This window comes from Miniopterus natalensis, chromosome 14, assembly GCF_054644295.1.
Source record: "Miniopterus natalensis isolate mMinNat1 chromosome 14, mMinNat1.hap1, whole genome shotgun sequence".
Taxonomy (NCBI): domain Eukaryota; kingdom Metazoa; phylum Chordata; class Mammalia; order Chiroptera; family Miniopteridae; genus Miniopterus; species Miniopterus natalensis.
In genome coordinates this window covers 58,029,729-58,051,646 of record NC_142094.1, presented here as the reverse complement: position 1 = coordinate 58,051,646, position 21,918 = coordinate 58,029,729, and the positions used below count along the sequence as shown (strand labels likewise).

The window sequence follows — 21,918 nt, the reverse complement described above, 5'->3', positions numbered from 1 at the left end:
ATTGTTAACCATATAAAAATTGAAAAATTTTGTACAGCAGAAGGTACTCTAAGCAAAGTGACAAGAAAGGGAATAATTGGGGGGGGGGGGACATGAGTAGCTGAAATCACCGTCAAAGAACTAATTCTGATGGACACAGGTAAGACCCGGGGGGCACTGGGGGTCCACCACACTGGAGGTTCACAGCCATTGGTCTCGCCGGTCAGATTCGTCCCTCCCTCCGCCTCACAAGAGAGAGGCTCTCCCAGACCGTCCCGGGCAGCCACCGCCAGCTTCAGAAAAGACCACCTGACAGGGCCGATGAGACGTCAGCCGGCCAAATGCGCCGTGAAAACCGCACGACCGCGGCTGTGAGGAGCGCTGGGTGTCGCCGTCCTCATACGAGCAGGGAACCCACTGCTACACCCCTTTCCAGCCAGAGAAGAGTCCACAATCCCTCCTAGTTTTTAGGCCAGTTTTCTACTGGAACTGGGAGGAAGCTGGCAGTGTCCCGGTCCTGTCACCTCCTTGACAGGGCTTACTTGGCGCGCTCAGGTCCTGGCTGTGGGCGAAGGAGAACTCGGGGCGAAAGCGCTGCTCCCGAGGCCTAGTCTCACATTTAGTAGCTTCTAGAAACAACAGGAACACAAAGTTTTGTGTCTTGTCTACAATAAGCGTGGGAACCACAACACTCGAGAACGTGTGTCCTCAGTCTTGTCTCTCTGCCTCCCCCCCCCCGCGGGAACCACAGTCTCAGGGGTAAACCCTCCTGCCACGTCCTCGGCACGGCCACGTCCTCGGCATAGCCACGTCCTCGGCATAGCCACGCCCTCGGCACAGCCACGCCCTCGGCACAGCCACAGCTGGACACCGAACACCAGCCGTGGATTTACTGCCTCTTGCACTTTAGACCGGTTACCATGGCTTCTTGAGAACGCAGACCATAGGAGGGAATGTCATAAACTTAGAAATATTATCTATTTTCCGTTACCTCCAGGAGAAAAGTCTACCAGGGAAAGACAGGGGAAATGCCACTTTGGGGGCCAAGTCCAATAAATCTTGGTAGGGTGGGGCGGTGCCCAGTTAAAAATCTCCACTGCAAAGGATGGAAAGGAAAAAGCAGGTATTTGAAATCCTCCACATCTGAAAGCGACGAGGGAAAAAGGGCCAAAGGGGCTCCCGGGAATCCTTCAGAGCGGACAGAGGACGGCCCGGTTCTGGACCCTGCTCCGTCCGGCTGTGTTGAGCCTGGAGGAAGCTAACCGAGCGTCAGAGCAAAGGGCTGGGGCGGCCGGGCCACCGAGGACTCTGTGGGCCCCGGGAGACGTGCCCTCACGGGTGCTGCTGGTTCTCTAGAGCTGCTGCTGTGAAGTTCTGCACACCCAGCGGCCTGAACAGCGCACACCTGTTATCTTACAGCCTGGAGGTCAGAGGCCCTGAAATCGAGGTGTTGGGGGGCTGTGTTCCTCCTGGGAGCCTAGAGAAGAATCTGTTTCCTGCATTTTCCAGCTTCTAGGGGCCCCCATCCCCGCCGTGGCCCCTCCCTATGTCCTCGAATCCAGCAGCTGTGGACACGGGCCACGTGGCCACCTCTCTGGTTCTCTCTCCTGCCTCTTCTTCTACTTCTAAGGGCTGTGTGACGACGCTGGGCCCTCACGAGAGTCCAGGGGCACCTCTACATTCACCTACCCAGGCCTCCCAGTTGCAGACTCTAAGGCCACACGGAGGGAGCAAGGGCCTCAGAGAGAGGACACACCAAGAGGGCTGCCTGGAGAGAGGAGAGAGGGGCAGTGGGGGGCTGGCACACGAGCAGGACCCCACAAAACCAAAGTTGTCCTAAGAAAACAGTGGCAGTGGCGGACTTTTCAGGGCGCCCACCACGCACGTGCCAAGGACTCTCTTAACTGCCTGAGGTTGTATTAGCTCATTTAACCCCCACGACAACCCTATGCAGCAGGTACTATTATCTCCATTTTACAGATGAAGAAACTGAGGCCCAGAAAGGCCCAGAAACACACCCCAGACCACGCGACTAGGGAGGTCTGGGATCCGGTCTCACTCGGGTATCTTCGCTGTCTGCTCCCTCGCACCAGGTGAGGACCTGGATACCTGGGAAGGAGGCCACCAGAGCAATAGAGCTGTGTCCCAAAGGGAGTGCGTGGCACTTTCCTCTCAGTGGGTTGTGCACTAAAGAGCCCCCTCTGCCCGGCAGACCCTGGGCTGGTGGGGCTGTGGTCTGGCCCTGGGGAGGAGGGAGTCAGGAGAGGTGGAGCTGGAGAGCTCCCCTGTGCTGGGCACTCACCTAGCACTGGGACCCCGTGCAGAACAAGACCCAGGCCCTGCCTGCCCCCTGAGGGTCACATCAGTACAAGTACCAACAAGTAAATAGGTTCTCAAAGCCCAGTGAGGATGTGGGAGTGGGTTTCAGAAGAAAGCCTCTGAATGCAGGGAGGGTGGAGCCTTGAGGCAGAGAGGATGGCAGGTGCAAAGGGCCTGGGGCAGGAGCCCACTTGCTTATCTGCTGTATAAAGAGGAGGCTCGGGGCCAGGAGGGCAGCGGGAATGAGGTCAGACAGGCCCAGGGAGCCAGTCCACACGGGACCCTGTGGGTCAAGGAGGGGGAGCGTTGTGGAAGCTAAGCCAGGGAGGGGCCCCTGCAAGGGTGGGGAGAAAGGTGGCTGTGTCCCAAAAAAACAGGTGGGGAAAAAGGTGGGTGTGTCCAGAACCACCTCCCTGGGGAGTCAAACCAGGGGACAAGGGCCCCCGAATGTAGAAGGAAGCTCCATCCCCAGGAAGGGGTTCTGGGGCCTTTTCCCTTCCAGAGACTTTGCCGTCCGAGAGCCAGTTCCTTAGTCGCGGGCGCCCAGAAACCCAAGGCGAGCCCTGTGGCCGGAAGCGAGAGCCTTCTTTAATTTCAGACAACTCCCTCTGCGTGGCTGAAAGGCGACATAAAATGGAGAAACGACTGCATGCTGGCCGTCTCCCTGAACTTGGAGATGTTTTCATTAAAACTTCCCCGTTTCGTGCCAAACCTGCAGTTCCAAACTGACAGCTTTCAGAGAGGCTTGGAGGGAGTTTGGAAACTTCTGTCTCTCCAGCCCCCACAGGTGCCAACATTTCATTTTGTCAGTAACGGGAGACTCGGCGTGACACAGCCTGAAACACGCTCCCCCCCGGGGCGGCAGCCGGTGATTAGGGACCAGCGGCTGCCTCCCCTGCGCTCTGCTCCGGGGGCTGCCTGGCGACCTCGGGGCTCCTGGCGCCCGCCCAGTGCCCCTCCCTCCGCCCCCACCAGGCCTGCTATGCTTGGGGCCCAGACCCAGGGGGAATGAGACGGGCCGGGGGCCGCCCCGACCCCGGGAGTGGAAACCAGAGGACGCTGGAGAGAAAGAGAGGCCCCCGGGGAGCTCTTCTCGCTGGGGACCCCGACGTCCAGCCGTCCAGCCACCGGGCCGAGCTCCCGCCCGGAGGCGTTGGGGAGGTTCCACCTCCAGCCCCGGTCTCTGCGCCAGCGGCCCAGCTGCCCCTTTCCTTGGCTGCCTCTTGCCTCCTCCGTCCCCTTCTCGCCCAGACCCCGCCGTCCCTTCGGCTGCCTCCTCGCCTCCCGAGCCAGGGTCAGCGTGTCCTGGGGATTCTTCCAACAGGGGCAGCTCTGAGCGGTCAGCCCGGCAGCCTCAAGATTCCCAGACGACTGCTCCTCTCTGCCCCCCCACTGCCTCCTGACCCTGCACCGCCATCACTTCGGAAGCCTCGTCTCCCCGGGGCTCCTTGACCCTGACCCCCGCTCCCAGGGAACCAGCCCTCTGGCTCCGACTCCCCCGGGCCCTGGACCCCCCAGCGGCGCTGCCAGCAGCTCTCCCGCCCCCTAGTGGACCCCGAGCCACAGTGCCGAGGGGGCCCCTGCCGTTCGATGTCTCACTTCCGGCTGAGACCCCCCGCACCTGGGCAGAGGGTCCGGGTCTTTTCTCTGTTTCCAGCCCCTGAACCTGCCCTGCTCACTGTCCGCAGAGGACCCACCTCCTGCTTCACCAGGAATATAACAGCACCCCCGATGTGAAGGCTCAGAATCGCCCCCAGAATTAGCCCCCCACCTTTAGCGTCTCAGGGGGCCAGGCCGCCCCCCTCCTTCCACAGCGAGCCTCGTGTCCCATGGCCGCCCGTGCCCCTCAGGGACCTGCCCCGTCGGCGCCATCCCCTCCCGCAAACACGGCCGTCTTCCAGAAAGCAGCAGGGAGACAGGCGTCTGTGGCCTGGTCTCCTTCGGGGTCCGTCCCCTCCCTTCGCCATCAGAGTCCTCGCAGGGGAAGCCGACTGTGGGGGTCTCTGCTGAGACGTCCACCGGCGAATGGAAGCCGTCGAGAGCCGTCTTCTCCGGGCCGGGGCCGGGTTAGCGGCCAGTTAGGCTCCAGGCAGAACCTCCGCTCCATTCACTCCAAGCAGCCAACTGCTTTTTAAACACCCGGCCAACCGGTCAACCTTCCCCAGCCTCGCCCTGCGCACCCATCAGCCAAGCTGCCACTCGCTCGAAGGACACGTTTGCAGGCTCGAGAGACGATGGCAATCGTTCTGTTTACCGAACCATTAAAATGGAAAACGTGCGGTTATTTTCATTAACGCGTTACCCTCAGGTGCGAGCGGACCTCTGTCGATCTGCTGATTCCCAGCCTTGACCGTTCACTAGGGAATCGTGGATCGAACCTCTGACTGCGCCTGGCGCTTGGCACGGTTTCAGGGACATGTGACCAAGGCACAGCTCCGTCCCCGAGGTGCTCGGACGCGGGAGAGACGCAGAAACCGGCAGGTGGGAACAGGAAAGACGGCACCACAGGCGCCCGGTGCCTGCTCTGGGAACAGCACGAGGGACAGAGGGACACCGACCGTCCTCTGTGCTATTGGGACGCGATGACCGCCCTTGTCGACAGGTGTTCCGGTCCGGCCGGAACAGCGCCCGATGCCTCCAGGGAAACGGGCGCAGGCACCCAGATGTCCCCTTGTCCCATTTACTATTCAGCCCTTAGCGCGGACAGTCCTGTTCCGGGAGCCAAGACAAACTGAACCCGCCCGGCTTCCCTGCCACCGCCTTTGAAGAATAATTGGACTTGAAATACGTTCAGACGTTAAAAAAAATAAACTGCCTCTTAAAGGCAATTCTCTCCCTTGCCTCCCCTCCCGGATGGTCCTGCCCCCGGCCGAGCCCGGGACGGACACTGTTTGCTGCAGTTTCTCCTTCAGCCCAACCCTCTTGAGCTTCTGGCTGCAACGGAAAGCGCGGAACGGGGGCGGTTTTCTCTCGAATCCAATAATAACGCGGCCGCCGGCAGACAGGCCGATGCCCGGCGCTGAGGCGCGAGCCCCACTCCGGCTCCCGGGACAACCTCGGGCCAGGCTTTCTTCCCAAGTTTCCATTTTCCTTCACAATTCAACTTTTTTTTTTTCCTCTCCCCAAAAAACTTGCCTTTTGGAACCTGAACAGTGAAAACAATTGTCATGGTAATGAGCCACCAATGAGAGAGAAACACACGCCGCGGGGAAAATTGGGGTATAAACGCAGGTGAGTGCTCCCGAAAAGCAAAGCGGACGGAACGTGATACAAAAACAGGACAATATATGAGCGAGCGCTGTCAGGAAGCACGAATCCCCGCGCGGGGCATGTGCCCCGAGGTAACTCGGGAGGAAAGGGGTGGAAACGCATTCTTGCAAAGTGACCTGTGACTGACAGGCTGTTAAAAACGGTCGTTACGGAGTCTGAGGAACAGCGTGGAAACGTGGGGGGTTCAGTTAAAATGAACGTAACTGCGCCCGTGATGCGGTGGCAAAAACGGGGTCCGTTTTTATTTTTATACTTATTATAATAAAGTATACGTAGCATAAAATTTATGATTTCAACCGATTTTAAGTGTAGAATTCAGCGGTGTTAAGAACATCCATCCCCTCCCTGCAGCTCTGGGACTTCTCGTCTCCCCGCGGGCGAGTCCGCACCCTGTAAACGCCGCCTCCCGCCCCCCCCCCCACCCGGCCCCGGCCCCGCCGCGCTGCTCTGTGTCCTGCTCTAGGAATCTGACTCCTCCAGGGGCCCCGCCTGAGTGGAATCGGACAGTGTTTGTCCTTCTGAGTCTAGCTTATTGCACATGGTGTGATGTCCTCGAGGGTCACCCCCGTGGCCGCGGGAGTCGGAATCCCCTTCCTTTTTGACTGCTGAGTGCGATCCCACAGCGCGGAGGGACCACGCCATGGAGAGTTTTCAGGGGCTGCAGCCCCTTTTAAGGGGGTTACTATCAGGTCCCCCGTCTCTGACCCGCCCTGACCACAGCGGGGCCTGAGAAACGGGCGTCCGCCTCATTCTTGGGCCTCCCGCGTCCACCCCTCACTTCTGCAACCTCTCCAGCCGTCCTTTACTCGGGAGCCCGCCTCGGCCTCCAGTCTTCCTCCCAGGATCTGGGAGATTCACACCCTCTCCTCCTGGGGCCTGTCACCTGTGGCTCACTGCTCTCCTGAGTCCTTACCCCAGGCTGTGTTCAGGCCACCGGCTGGGCACCCACAACCCACCGTGGGTCCAAGGCGGCCCCCACCTGCCCAAGCCGGGCCGTTCTGACTGCACCTTGTCCACGCAGCCTAACCTGCCAGCGGACCCTTCTCCCTGCTCCTGTAAGGGGGCGGCGGCCGTTCTAAGAGAGGCACCTTCCCAGGGGCACTCGAGTCTGCGGCACGCCCAGCTCCTGCCCACTTCCCAATGTTCTTCCTTTCTGTTGCCCGAAGCCTCCCTGCCCACCGCCAGGCCCCTCTCCGCCCACTGCCAGGTGCCTCCCTGCCCATCGCCAGGCCCCTCTCCGCCCACTGCCAGGTGCCTCCCTGCCCACCGCCAGGCCCCTCTCCGCCCACTGCCAGGTGCCTCCCTGCCCACCGCCAGGCCCCTCTCCGTCTCCGTCTGAGCCCCGGGACTTCCGACCGGGCACGGGGCCCACGCCAGCACAGGCGCCACACTCACAGCCAGAGCGAGTTCCTCCCCTGCGTGATGACGGCCGTGAAGCGGGTCAGGCGTCTGGCGTCCACCTCGATCCACTGGTGGAGGTCGTTCCTGCCCGCGCACCACGCCCCGTCGTAGAAGTCGTTCTCGCCGATACCTGCCTGGAAGGAAACACACGTGTTCTTCACAGAGGCCCCGGACCCGTGAACTCGGACGTAAATCTTTTCAAAGGGGGGCGGGAAGAGACTGAGAAAGGGGGTTAAAAAATCACGCTGTGCCCCGAACTCTGAGCCAGGAAAGGGAGCTGATTACTATTAAAACTTCGAGCTGCTTCAGGGGGCCGGGCCCTCCTCTGGCCGGGTGCGGAAGGTGAAATTTAGCGATTTCCCCTATGGCTCCTTCACCCAACGGACACGGCCGCCTCCCGCACACCAGCCCGCACAGGGCCTGCCGAGGGCTGGGGACACAGGAGGCCTTGCTCCCGCCCAGAGCTCGCCGTCCGGGCGGGAAGAAAGTCAGGGTTAGAACAGGACGGGGTCCGTGTTAACACAGGAGCAGGAGCGAACTGGAGTGAGGGCGCTAAGGGCAGAGCCCTGCTGACTTGGGGAGACCAGGACGGGAGCCTCGAGAAATCGACGGGGCGACGTCTGAGCTGGGTATTGAAGGCAGGCTCATCTAGTGAGTATTTCTTCACTAGCACTTCAGTCACCGATGCGTTGACTGTCGACTACGATTGCTGCCCGAGGTCCCTTTGACTTGAATGTACAGGGAAGTGCCAAAGGTGCTGCCTTCGAGAACCATCCCCAAAAGGCCGACCTTTGCAGGCGTGCGTGACCGGCTCCTCGCGTGCTTCTCTGCATTTCGGCAACATGATGGCGGCTCCGCTAAGCGAGGCCTCTCGCTCCCCAACGCTGCCAGGCGGCGGGAGGCCGCCACCCCGTCCCGAAGGCTACGGTGACATGAACACCCCCTTTCTTCATGGGGGGGCAGCCATCCTCCCAGAGAGAGGCCGACAGCTTAGAACAGGCAGATGGACTGACACCTACGCGAGCCGCGTGCCCCTGGCTCCTGGCATCTAAGATCACCCACTGCCCAGTGCTGGTTAAGATCTCGTGCTCCAAAGTCCCCGGCTTGGGTGTGAATCCCACTCTGCCACTTACACGCTGAATAAACTCAGGTGATTTGCCTAAATGCTCTGTGCCTCGGTTTCCCCACCCATGAAAGTGGGGACAATAAATTTCTCCCTTAGGGTGCTGACAGTGCTTTAGAACAGAGCCCAGCACATAGCATAAGCCCCCCCCCCCAAAAGTGCTCAATAAAAGTCAGTTAACAGTATATTTAAAACTATGATGATTTGGCAAGTCATGGAAATCTGGGTGCTTTAGCAATTATTTCACATTTTATAAAATTCTAGGGAATTACAATACTATTCGGGTCCATTGCCGACACATTTTCTACAACTTCAAATATCTAGAACAGAGTCACAAACTCGGAAAAGCGAGAAGACGAATGGTGTGACATTTCAACAGGAGGCCACGTTGCCCCTCGGGACACGCGGCAACGTCGGGAGAGGGTCTGGGCCGTCACACCTGAGGGAGGTGGCGCCGTTGGCCGGGGAAAGTGGTGAACATTCTGCACTGTGCAGCGCAGCCCCTCCAAAGGGAACTGCCCAGCCCCGATGCCAATCGTGCCGAGGCTGAGATGCCCGGCCGGGGGCTGAGCGGACACGACCAGAGCTCCCGCACAGCCCGGGAGGCTCACCCCTCTGCACCCGTGGGAGCTGCGAGGAGCCATCCTCCTGGCATCCGACCAGCCTGCTGACCCTGATCTGGAATTAACTGCCAGGATCCTGGTTTTGCCAACCTGGATATTTTGCTTCCGCTGCCGATCTCAGCTCTTGCTGAACTCACTCGACAGTCAGTTAAATGCAGTAAGATGTCAGGGACCGGAGAGTCCTTCCTGAGACTGACTCACAGGGAAATGACAGCCACCTCTGCAAAGTCAGTTATAAAGCAAGCACCCGGGGGAGCTCGGTGAGGGGGGGTGCCGGCAGCAAGGTGTCCCCGATTCACACCAACTGCGCAAAGGGCGCTGGTTCCACACCTCAGACACCAGGAGACGGGCGCATCCCCCCTTCTGTTAATAACGCAGGGAAACGCTCCCTACAGTTTGGAGAAATTCCAATCAAGTTGTTGAAATGAACGGTTTACTTCCTTAAAGTATAAGCTAGTCTTGAACCCTGTACCATGCAGAATGATTACTGGTGGAATAAAAAATAAATCGAGAATTAATGCAACTCTCTCAAGGCAATGAGGTGACAGGCGTCATTACTAGACCCTAAAAAAGCCACCAGTGCCACTAACAGACTAAGTTTCCCTCCAGATAAATGTGGGGATTGTTAAATCCATAGCAAAGAGACAGCCCGAAGCTCTCCACTTAAGACCAGTCAAGTGGGCTTCTTCTGTTTCACGATGACGCAGTAAGTATGTTGTTTTTTCTGGGTTCTTCTTTCAAAAATTCCCCCCAAACGAAGGAAACGAGATAAAGAAACAGCACCCTTGATCTCCCACGAAGCTAGAAGACACGTGTCACCCCCAAATTTAAATACGTGAGGACGGACATCAGAGGGAGCGTCCTGAGCAACAGCAAGAGGAGGAAGTGCCGCCTGGCGAGAGGCGCCCCGGCGAGCGAGCCAGCCCCCCGACCCGACGCTCTGCACGGGCCTTCGGTCTCGGAAGGTGACGGTGAGGAAGCACTGAACTCGGGGAACTAGTTCAAATGCATATATTAAAAACAAACAGAAAGATTCCCATGTCCCCACTCCCATGCCACAGGAGACCTAAATTTTTCTCTAAAAAAAAACAAACTGCAGCCCGGCCCGCGTGGCTCAGCGGCTGAGCACCGACCTATGACCCAGGAGGTCACGGTGCGGTTCCCGGTCAGGGCCCAGGCCCAGGCTCCGGGCTCGGTCCCCAGCGGGGGGCCTGCAGGAGGCAGCAGGCAGTGGCTCTCTCATCATTGATGTTTCTCTCTCGCTCCCTCTCCCTTCCTCTCTCTAAAATAAATAAAAACACATTTAAATATATATATAAGCGTAATGGACACAGGCTCGGTGGGTGTGCCTGCAACACCCCTCAGGCTTCTCTGGGCCCTGCCAGGAGGTGGGTCCCGTGGTACCAGGGGCCACTCGGGCCAGAGGTCAGGGAGATGAGTCACCAGATGGACACTGGGGGAGACCAGAAGCCACAGACGCGCTGACCTTCTCCTGGGGCCCGAGGTGCAGAGGAAGGAGCCAGGCGCACCCACAGCCACAACCCTGAACCCGAATCTCAGCTCCGCACCAACGAGCTGTGGGTGAGGGCAGGACATTTAGCCTCTGGCCTCAATATCCTTCTCTCTAAAACAGCTTCTCTCTGAGTATATGAAGATGAAATACTAACTTACTGAAATTTAATAAAATAGCAGAGGAAGATTCACATAGCAGGCGGGATCGATCCACCTCCAAACCCGAGTGCCGAGTCCCTAGTGAGCTGGGGCCCGCAGGCCGGGGGCCTGGCTGTGCTGGGCTCCCCTTGTCCCCCAGTTCCCCGTCCTGGGCTCAGTTCCACTTCCCGAGGACACAGGCCGTGAGACCGTCATTACGGTAACGCTCATTTTGAATTTCCAGGAGAGCTGTGATTTAAAATATGTGGTCCTGCGATTCCCATAAAAACCCAAATATCCCAGATTCCGGCATTCTGGCATGTAAACCCTGTCTCCCAGACGGCTCCTGGAGGCCAGATGCAGAACGAAATCTCTTTGTCGGAACAGGCAGGACATCCCGTGGTTTGGAAACGACAGCCACGGTGATTAATTTTGCCTCCGCAGCGCCTCGCACACGGAGTCCCCACCTGGGACTTGCTGAGTTACAGCGGGGTTCGCGCCGCCAGAAACAGGGAGGCCGGCCACCCAGGGACCCGGCTTCGGGGTGAGAAGACTCTGGGTGCAAACGACCCCAGCGAGAGGCAGGAGGGGGTGGGCATGGGTGGTGTCTGAGGAAACGATGCCGCCCCGCGCTTCCTGCCGGGATGCACGCGGTCTCCACACACGGGCAAGACGGGGCATCAGGTGCCTCGGGGCCACATCAGACGGGCGGGCGACGGGTGGGCTCCCTCAGCCTTTCCTGCCACAGGGAGAAGACGGGCCTTCGAACCAGCCGGCAGGCCCTCGCCGCATCACGCCTGCCGGTGCCTCGATCTTGGACGCCAGCCTCCGGACTGCGCGGAATAAACTGTGTAGACGCCACCCGGCCTACGGCGTCCCGACACAGCAGCCCAAACGGACTGAGACAAAGAGACGGGCGGTTCCGCTATAAGGTGGCAAACGCGATTCCGCAGAAGCTCACTGTCTGCAAACTCTTGCGCTCTAAAAGCCAAGTTCACCGGAAAATGGGCTTCAAACTCCACGCTGCTCTGCAATCAACTCAGAAAAACCAATCCCCCAAAATACTAGCACAGTTAAGGAGACATGTGCTATTGATTTTTAAAAACTTTAATATAGCCATCAAGCTAGGATTGGACCTTTAAAAAAAGCCAAGGTGAAGGGGGTGTAAGGAAGTGCAGCACCGATAACTGTCCAAGCAGACGCCCGCCCCCCTCTGCCACGGGGTGGGGGGCAGGCATCTGAGAGAAGGGGCGTAACCTGGGGCTTTCATCCCTGCTGTGGAGCCTGGCACAGGTCCTGGCGACAACGGGCACTTCGCAAAGGTCAGGTGGGGGAACGGACATAGTGTCTGAGAACTGCCAGGGGCAACTCTCCCCTTACGCCTTTGATCCTTGAAGGTACCAGAGCTGGAGGGACCTCACTGGTGAAGACCAGCCTCAGAGAGGGTGGGCATCGTGCCCAAGGCCACTCAGCCTGTTAGCAGGACCAGGGTGCATGAAGCCTTCGGGCCCCAAGTTCCAGGTGGACCACGTACGTGCCACAGAGCGGGGCCAGCGAAGGGCCCACGAACTGGCTCACACCCTGCCCCACGGCATTTAAACTCGTGTCTAATCCTGACACCTTGGTGCTTCTTGAACACAAAATCCGTTCATCGGCACGCCTGCCAAACCTGAGTATGTGAGGCAAGATGTGGCTGTTTTTAGCTGCATTTCCAGCATGCCTATGGGAAGACATGCTCTGGAGCACCCGCTCCGCGGAGTCACGCTCCGTGGGTGCTGATTCTGGAGGCAGGAGCCACAACAGGCCCCCCCAGTCGTCATCTCCCCGCAGGGCTGTGTATTGAAGCCCCTCCCACGGCCGCAGGCAGCCCGCTCTCTGCAGCTAACACCGAGTAACCCACAGGGCAGGGAGCCCAGGCCGGGGGAGCTGGCCCGGACGCAGCAGGCAAGCTGCAGTTTCACACCACAAGCTGTTGTGGAGGTTCTGTCCGAGGGCATTTGGGCAGATGACACACCACTGGGGAAACACTAAGCCCCTGCAGGGACGACCAGCACGAGCCCGTCTCCATCCTTGCTGAAGACGGTAGGCTGAGGGCCTGCAGCACTTTCCTGCTATGAGAACTGGGGGCCAATGCACGTTAAACGCCACGCGTGGAACCCGACCCTGCCAGTGAGCCCTCGCGTGGCCGTGACCAGAGCAAGCGGCCGTGCGATTGGAACCGTCCCCGGCGCTGGTACCTGGATGTTGAGGCGCCCGCGATGCGCCCCCAGGCCGTAGCGCTTCACGGTGGATGCATGGAGCTGGAAGTCAGTGATTTTCAAGGTTTCCAGACCAAGAGGCGGGCAACCTGGAAAGGTCAAAGCTTGTTACAGATCAGGACAGATGTGCAGGGAAGCGGGTCTCTGGTTTTCTAAATCTGGCCAACAGCTTTTCCATCCCCCCCGAACTCCCATCATCACCGCAGCCCCAGACCCCGGCATGCCTGGCGTTTCCCGACAAACACTGTCGATAACCGTCTACATTTTGCCAGTTTCCACCCTGGGTGTTTCTGCTCTGACCTCCCTTCTCCCTGCTCCTGCCCAGCTACTGTCTGAGGCTGTTTCAGTCAAGATCCCTCCATGGTGTGACTCAGCCACAGAGTGTTACTGGTGAGAAGCGTCAGAGCAGCCCAGAGGCTGAGCTCCGCAGAGTAACCAGACGCACCGACCTGGCCTCAGCCGCCCTGCCCTTCGTATCCCGCATGGCAACGTGCAAAGCACTGCAAATAAAAAAATATCGTCTTCCGCTCCTGGCAGAACGGGAACTTTGAGAAGGGTTGTGAAGCACAGCTTGGGTTCGGTGGGAATTAGTCCCCAGCACTTGGTCCCTCCTGTTTCCCGAGTCCCCAGTCAGGCTCTGGCAGCCGCTCTGGCAGGAACTCAGCCAAGACCCAGCTCTGGGCCAACCTGTTCCAGCGGCAGCCCCAGTGCCCCTCAGAACAGCCCCCTGCGCCTCGGACAAAAACAGGCAAAGCCCTTCATCAGCAGATCAAGGTTTTGTCGTCTCTAAGAGGAAACAGACTCTAATCCCGAGGCCCGTGGGGGAGGAGAGCCGGAGAAAGGTGTGAACAGAACACCCAGGAAGACACTCGCTCGCCATGGGACACCAGCCATAATTTGGAGGCGAGAGAGTGACAGTCGTCAAAGACGACTCTATGTTTCCCTTAAAGGCAGCACACTGGGTGCTGAGCAGGCCTGTTGCCCAGGCCCAGGCTCCGTTCCCAAGGAGGCAGGTGAAGACAGGGCGCTCGGGCTCCTTCCGCACCCCGTTTCCAACACGCGTGTGCGCACACACGCACGGTTAAATAATCCGTCCCTGCCGGGGTTCTCAGCATTGTAGCACATTATAAAATGGGCATCGCACTGTGGCCCACAGTCACTGGTCGTCACCAGGAGTCACCCACGTGCCCACCAGCGCGTTAGTAGCTCCGAGGGCCCGCTGGCTCCCCCGGGGCCTCACTCACCCTCTCTGACATCATCATGGGACATGGAGGCGCTGTGATCATCACTGGCAGCCTTCTCGGAGCTCTTGGTTCTCATGCCTTTTCTGTTGCTATTTTTACCTAAAAAGAGAGAGAGAGAAACGCCTTTGCTTCTACATATGGCAGACTCGTCCCCAGTGGTGAGAACGCCACCATCTTCTGCAGAGCAGCCGTCCCCACCTCTGCTCGGTCTCCAGAATCTGGTAGATCATCGGCTCTGATGAATGAACAGATGAGTGAAAGAGTGAATGATACAGTCACTCAATGACCAAACAGACAAAAGCAAGCGGAGGGACCGATCTGCAGAAAACCATACTTAGTTCGGACTTCATAAAGCAAGTTGAAATACCAAAAGCATCTGGTATTCTGCCAATTAATGAAGTCATTTTAGATTGCTCTATAGCCACCAAAAGAAAAAACAGATACTTATCAAGAAAAACTGAAATCTTCAAAAATTTCAAAGGGCACTTTGGGCCCAGCTAAGGGCAAATTCCTCTCCATCAGATTCTTGGGTGAAGTCCGCTGGGAGTATCTTTCATCTTCCAAAGAAGCTAAAAAGTCGCAAAATTAAGTGTTTCCCTCAGGTCAAGGGAGTCAGAAAACCAAGCGTCTGGAGAGGCCCAGAGGAGAGATGCTGCTGACCCGGTGCATCCGACATCAGCCTGAGGTCACCTGGGCATTTGGGGCCCGTCTGGGTAGGACTGTCACGGCCAGTGACCTCCAGAGGTCACCTCTCTGAAAGCGCCTTCTTGAGGATCTGGCAAAAACCAACGCAGTAACTTCTGTGAATGTGGAGTAGGATTTCACAGAAAGATAAGACATTAAGGGGGAAAAGTTTTACAAAATAGGTCAGGAAAAAGCTGAAGCTCTGGTAAAGAATGTTCCATCCCACACTCCCCAGCGGTCAGCTGCTCATCACGGGCCTTCTCGCTGCCAGGGCGACCTCTCTGAAGCCTCCATGGACAACGAGGGAGGGAGAACCTCAGGGCCCGGCCCTTACTACACCCTCAGCTCTCCTCCCACATGCCGGACCCACACCCATGACCGAAACATCCCCACGCAGCTCTGGGGATCCAAGGACGGTGCAGATGTGGGGCACATGTGCTACACCCGAGAGCTAGATTCCCCAGGGGCCTGACATGTGGCAAAGGGGCAAAGGCAACAGGCAGGGCCTGGCTACCTGCTCGAGGCTCCAGGTGCCACACAGGCCTAAGGACCTGGTCCAGGTGCCGCCCTTGCACCGAGCGCCTGTGTCCCCAGTGGCCCGCTTCACCTCTCCACCCCCGTCCCCTCGCCAGTAAGTGCGGACACACAGTACCTTCCCCACGGCAGTTACAGGGAGGAAACAAACAACGCACGACACGCATCAGGTGCTCCGGGAACTGAGCGAAAGACAGCCTCCGTCTGTTCATCGCTGTTAAGATTATGAGGGACCCGTTCACGTCTCAGAGCACCATTCCAGTTGCTGGAAGACCAACCGCCAACATGTGGCGCGTGATTCACGATTTACGAGGCATTCTCACATAGATTATGACATCCGATCTTGGCAGGTACCCGCTGAGGGCAGGATGACACTTACTATGAACATAATTTCACAGGTGGGGACACTGAGGCTCAGAGAGGGAAGAGACCTACCCCAGGGCACTGACAGGGCCAGGTGGAGCTAGGGTCTGATTTCAAGTTTCGGCCTTTCCCGGCCCCTTCCCCTCTGAGAGCAAGAAAGGCAACATATGGTCTGTCCAGATGAAAGAGGAGAGTGAAGTGGAAATAGAGCACAGAGCAGGAGCCAGAATTAAATCAACATCTCCATCTGGGCTGCGTGACAAAGCTGAATTCCTTAAAAGTAGCAAAACGGAATTGCCAGTGCGGCCCCATGTTCTATTCTGGTCTGTGGTGATAAATAGACTGCTTCTTGGTTTATAGGAAACGATTTTCCCCTCTCTCTACAAGGAGCTTACAGTAGCAAACCCCAGAAACTGAAAAATTCTTTGCCGCATTTTTGCATTTTCCCCAGGAAATTCCAGTCAGCAGCATGTACTCCCTCTTATGAAGGGCTCAGTCCAGGGCCCTAAGCTCCTGGCCTGCCTCTTGTTAAGTCACCCACGCAGAGGGGTTGTCAGGAGCATCCCAGAAATGCAGCCTCGGGACATCGAGACAGACACTGGTGACAGCTTTCAAAACATTGCCGCCCATGCACCTCTGCAGGGAACCTCACACACGAGAGCCAGGAGGTCTCTGCAGGTGAACATGAGCATCCTAAACGATGGTGGCTGCAAAGTGGGTGTTAGCAGAAGGGCCAGGACGTGGGGAGGGAACAACAGCCAGTTCTGAGACTGTCAAGCTCCCCTTGGAAACAGGTTTCCCCGGGGATCAGGTGAATCCTGAAAGGACGCTGAGTGGCTAAATGAGGAACTCACTTCTGTTACTCGGTGACTTGGACGGTCTGGGGTGGAGATGGAGATACCAGTGTAATTTTCTAAGTCTTTCACCAGGCTATACCAAAATCAACCAACTAACCAACCAATCAACCAACCTGCCTACCAATCAACCAACCAACCAATCAACCAGCCAATCAACCAACCACCCAATCAACCAACCAACCAACCAACCAACCAGCCAATCAACCAACCAACCAGCCAATCAACCAACTAACCAGCCAATCAACCAACCAACCAATCAACCAACCACCCAGTCAACCAACCAACCAACCAACCAATCAACCAACCAACCAATCAACCAACCACCCAGTCAACCAACCAACCAACCAACCAACCAATCAACCAACCAACCAACCAATCAATTAAAAGCTCTCCCCACCCTCCTCACCTGTCTTCCCCGTCAGCCTCTGCCCCCCTCTGGGCCAGCTTTTGTGCAGAAGGCTTGGTCTCTATCAGGGTCCCAGGTGGCAGGGATCTGAGAAGGTCACAGAAGGCAGAGCCATTGCTGGAAACTCCAAGCCTGAGATAGAGGCTCCCTGGCCCCTGGGGACATCAGCGGGCCCCGGGGCACAGGCTGCCACTGTGGGGCACCGAAGGCATCGTCCACTGTGAGATCAGGCAGCCGCGGATGCCCGAGGCACATGGGAAACAGTGACTATCTTTAAGAACCACAGCCTCCAATCCAGCTCCCCAGCAGGCAGTGTCTCCCCTTCATCATCACTGCGCCAGCCCTGGTTTCCAGAGCCACGGGCACAGGCAGGGGATCTGCCAGCAGGAACAGTTGACTTTGGAGGACATTCTGGAAAGAGAGGTGCTGTCTTGAGAGCTGTTTGCCGATGAACAAGAAATAATCTTTTTTATAAACCATCCTTTCCCTCAGAATTTTGTAGGGAGTTTATCTGGACAAAACACTTTGGATTTAACTCTCCAAGTGAGCATGTAATATCACGATATAAAGATTCCTTGCTTGCCTGGCTGGCGTGGCTCCGTTGGCTGAGCATCGCCCCATGAACCAGGAGATTGAGGTTCGATTCCTGGTCAGGGCACATGCCCAGGCTGCGGGCTCCATCCCCAGTAAGGGGCATGCAGGAGGCAGCCGATCGATGTTCCTCTCTCTCTCCTTCCCTCCCCCTTCCTCTCTTTAAAAGGAATAATAACATTTTTAAAAAAAGATTTCTTGTTCCTTGCTTACCTGTGCTGAAAGCATTGTGATGCTGTTAAAACACACACCGGAATATTTACACACACGTTCCCCTAACCCTCGCCCTCCAGCTTTGCCGGAGAGAAAACAGTTCCATCCGAAGGCCCAGAGAAGCAGGGCCCCCCCCCCGGGGGGCTGGGCAAGGCTTACGGGTGAAGCTCCTTCCAGCAACCGGCGGGCGCACAGGGAGGCTTTGTTTGCAGCTCAGCTCGCTCCGATAGCAGCTCCCCGCAGCGCCCGCGGGCTGGGCGCCACACGGCACAAAATGCAAGCTCGCAGATTCTGGGCACCACATACAAACAAATGTGGCTCGGGGCCCACTCTGCGAATTCCACCGCTGGGCACTGGGGCCGGGACTGTGGCCGCGGTGCAGGCATGTGCCTTAGCGACAGGCAGCGCCTTATCCCGTCCCGAGGAAGCAACAGGCCCGTAGAAACCCGAACGGCAAAGGCTGCCGGACCCGCCTGTTTCCCACCCAAGGCGCGAAGGAGGGGAGGGGAGCAAACCTTGCTCACTGGCTTGTTAGTGTCTTACGGCCGCTTGGGAAAGAAAGGGTAAGTGAATTACGTGACTGTGATTTACTTCTCTGTTCTGGTTCATTCTCTAAAAGCAGTATGACCGCAAAACAAGGTCACCCACTTGGAGGAGATGACACGCAGAGTAAGCACACCCCAAACCCACCGGCGGGCCCAAGACGTGGCCCCTTATCTACTCTTCGCCTCGGGCTAATGAAGACCCGGGCCCTGAACCCCAGTCTCCGGGTCCCTGTGCATTCCAGCCGCAGGCAGCTGGGGCGACAGGATTCCGCCAGAAACAGCCGACTGCGAGGAGCAGAGAGGAGCAGGAGGTGGGGTCCCTGCGAGGAGCAGCATCCCGGAGGCGGGCGGAGCCCTCGGGAGAGGGGTGTGAGCCAGCCCAGGCTCAGCCACTGCTGGAGCCTTTCAGAGACTAAGACTAGCTGCCCACACAGCGACCGCTGGGTGTCCAAGTCCTTCGGTTCTGGGACGAACCGATTTTACAGTGAGGGCCTCAGAGACTATATGGTGCTGAGGCCCACGGCTCTGGGTCCTGGAGGTGGCGGCTCCACACATCCGTGTGTGTAATACAGTTGCAGAGAACTACTCCCACTCACACACACAGACACATGAAAACTAAAACAGGAGGTATGTTATCCAGTTAATAATACTTAACCCACGTCAATTTCTTGTTTTGATGTTGTGTATAGCAGTGATTCTCAGCCCACTGGCGACACTTGGCAGTTCTCTAGGGGTATTGTCACAACCGGGGGTGGATATCTAGCAGGTCAAGGACAGGCTGCTAAACATCTTACAGTGCACAGGACATCGCCCCAAAACACACACACACACACACACACACACACAATTGGCCCCAAATGTCGATTCCGCCAAGGTGGGAAACCCTGCACTGCAGCACTCAAAGGCATTGTCATTGGGGGAAGCTGGGTGACAGGTACACGGGACCCCACTGCACTGTTTTTACAATTTCCTGTGAGTCTATAATTATTTCAAAATAAAAACCTAAATATTTTTTAAGATTCAAGCCTACTCAGCGTATCAGAGCTATCCTCTCAGTGAACACAAGCATCGGACACACGTGTCTTTCAGTAAAATAAAATAAACACGTGCAGATTGGATTCAGACGACCAAACAAAAAAAGGCCTTGCGACCCAGCCGGTGTGGCTCAGTGGTTGAGCGTCATCCCTGCACCAGGAGGTCCGGGTTCAATTCCCGGCTGGGGCACATGCCTGGGTTTTGGCCTCAATCCCCAGCAGGGGGCGTGCAGGAGGCAACTGATCGATGTTGAATGGATGTTTCTCTCTCCCTCTCTCTTCCTCTGTCTCTAAAATCAATAAAAACATATATATATATATATATATATATATATATACACACACACACACAAACATATATATTTAAAGGCCTTGTGGCGGAAAACACAGAAGGGCTACCAAATCTCCTGAGCCAGCGGGCAACACCGAGCAGGTGATTGAACGGCCAGAGCCTCAGCGCCCTCACTTGTAAATAACAAGCACGCCCACCCTCGGAGCCTTGGGAAAACTAAAGGAGACCTCCGGACGGACTCGCAGCGGGCGCTCCTCAAGTATGGGTCTCTTCCCACCCCAGGCCACCGCGGAGTCTCCAAATCCTGATTTTTCTAATTCTGCAGAAGATACTGGAAATCCTGGACGGTTCTGTTCAGGGCGACACAGCTCACAGAACTGCCTGATTCACGGAGCCGCCTAAAACTGGACGACCGCAGGCAGCCCCCGCCCAAGGCGCGCAGAGGGGCCGCTGACTCGGTCCCCACGCGAGGAGCTGTGTCTCCATCGCCATCCGTGTCCCCGCCTCCCGCGGGCGTCCACGAGCAATGCACCCGAACCACCAACGGGGATCCCTTCCTTCCTTCCTTCCTTCCCCGCAGGAGCCGTGTCAGGTGCTCCCCCAGCCCCGGATCTCCTTTCAGGGAAGGCCATTCATTCCGAGGTCAGAGAACTTGGCCACCTGCCGGCTCGCTACTCAGAACTGAAATACTAAGACAGGAGCCCTTTGCAATCTGAGCGAAGAACATTGGAGCGATTGAGGGGGAGTCCCCTTCGCAAGGAGCGTGAGGAACGGAATGGAAGTCATTTCCCCAAAACCAGGTGGCAGAAAGTGAGGGTGGGTTCCAGCAGGGTGGGGAGAGGAGTGGAAGACAGGGCACCCAGGCTGCCAGGCTGCTGGCCTTGGGCGCTGTCCTCAGCTTGCCCTCTCCATGGGGGCACCTGGGTCCCGCGGCAGCCCCGGCTCCCCGCAGAGCCTCTGCCTTCCTGCCCTAACTGGGCAGAGGACCCAAGGAGCCCAGAGGAAGCGGGAGATGGGGAGGCGGCGGAGAGGGGACGCTGGCTGGGTAGAGGCGCTGCTGAGCTGTCCCCAGAAGGCCGCTGTGCCAGAGCACCAGGCATCCCTGAGTCGGAAATTCACTCTCAAGAAAAGGCCCTGTGGGGAGACTGAAAGCTGGGCAGAGAAGGCAGAGTGTCTGGAGGAAGGATCCTTCGCTCAGTAAATTTCAAACTTGGCGCAAGAGATACCCAGCTCCCCGGGCTTCCCGACTGCACGGCTCTGTCTCTGCCCCAGGGGGTGCCTGTCAGGTTTAAGTTCTGGGGAACGACAAGGGGCCAGTGGGGTGCACAGTACAGTCTCTAGAAAGGAGGGGGCGGCGATGCAGAGGCTCGAGGGGCTCTCTCACCCCAGACGCACCCACAGGGAAGCCAGGGGTCCCCTCAGACTCAGCAGCCCCCTCTGGGGGAGGCTCGGGGCCACGGGCGCCCCTCGGCGGCCCAGCGCAAACTTCCTTACCTGGTGGGGGCGTCTCCGGAGCCAGCTTCTCCTTTTTGGGAGGTTTCTTGGGCTTGGTCGCCTTCTTGGGCGGCCTGGGCTCGGGCGGGCGCAGCTCCCGCGCCCCTTCCCCGGCCCCCGCGGGCAGCGGCGGCGAGAAGGGCTCTGGCTCGGGCTCCGGGCGCGCGTAGTAGGGCTCCTGGCTCCAGATCTCCTGCACGTAGTCAGGGTCGTCCAGGGCTGCGCCCTGGGCCCCAACCCCGGCCAGGGCCACCCCCAGGAGCATAAGGACCTGAGCCACAGCGGCGGCCCCCGGGCGGGCCATGCCCACTGCGCCCCGCGCCCTGGGCAGGGTCACGGGGGCCGGGAGCGCGGACGGCGCGGGGCAGGGGCGCCGGGCACTGCAGCGACGCGCAGGGCACGGGAGGCTGCCGGCCAGCCGCGCGTGTGACCGGCCCGCTGGGCTGGGCTGGGCTGGGCTGGGCTGGGCCGGGCCAGGGCGGGCAGGGGCCCCGCCAGGCGCGGGGCGGGCGCAGGGGGGCCGGCCCCGCCCTTCCTTCTTCCCTCCCTTTCCCTCGCCAACCCCACGGCGGCGGCCCTGGGAGGCAGGTATTGGAGTCATCTCCGTCCCAGTAACTGTCTCCAAACCTCCCCCTGCCAGGCACCCCAACAAGCGCCTGTGAGCTCCCGGCTGGGCGCCTGCTTCCCCAGGGACTCAAAGTTGTTTCCATCTGGAAGGACGCCCAAGGCCACTCGTTTGTCCCACCCCTTCGTTTTACTGGCTGGAGAAACCGACCTGCAATGAGAAAGGACTCGCACAGGTCCTTAAGCAAACTGGGGCTGGGAACCCACACAGACCTGCCTTCCCTGCGGGGCAGACAAGCCTGCCGCTCACCTTGACCCGGATCCTGTGTCAGGAGCTGTGGCTGGAACTCCTCGGCCCCCAGGTGGCCAGGGTTCAGGGGAGCAAAGTGCCCACCTGCTCAGGGCCTAGCTTCCCTGGAGGACCCCGGCTCCCATCTGAGAGGTCTCTGCTGGGCTGAAAGTGAGCAAGTGGGG

The 21,918-nt window shown here is 58.2% G+C and overlaps 1 protein-coding gene across 2 annotated transcripts in view; it reads right to left on the bottom strand.

Annotated features, from left to right (window-relative positions):
• Nucleotides 1-21,215, bottom strand: part of CPXM2 (carboxypeptidase X, M14 family member 2) — a 48,339-nt gene extending 27,124 nt beyond the window's left edge. The window contains exons 1-4 of one of the 2 annotated variants that reach the window (XM_016207120.2): nt 20,881-21,215; nt 13,868-13,966; nt 12,603-12,712; nt 6,964-7,103 (exon numbers count right to left, since the gene is read on the bottom strand). In XM_016207120.2, coding sequence (XP_016062606.2) covers nt 6,964-7,103; nt 12,603-12,712; nt 13,868-13,966; nt 20,881-21,184 — 653 coding nt within the window. In that variant the 5' untranslated portion in view covers nt 21,185-21,215. Of the gene's footprint in view, nt 1-6,963; nt 7,104-12,602; nt 12,713-13,867; nt 14,437-14,527; nt 14,547-20,880 lie in introns of those variants that run through there. The other variant, XM_016207122.2, reaches the window with a different exon arrangement.
• Between the last annotated feature and the right edge of the window lie 703 nt (nt 21,216-21,918).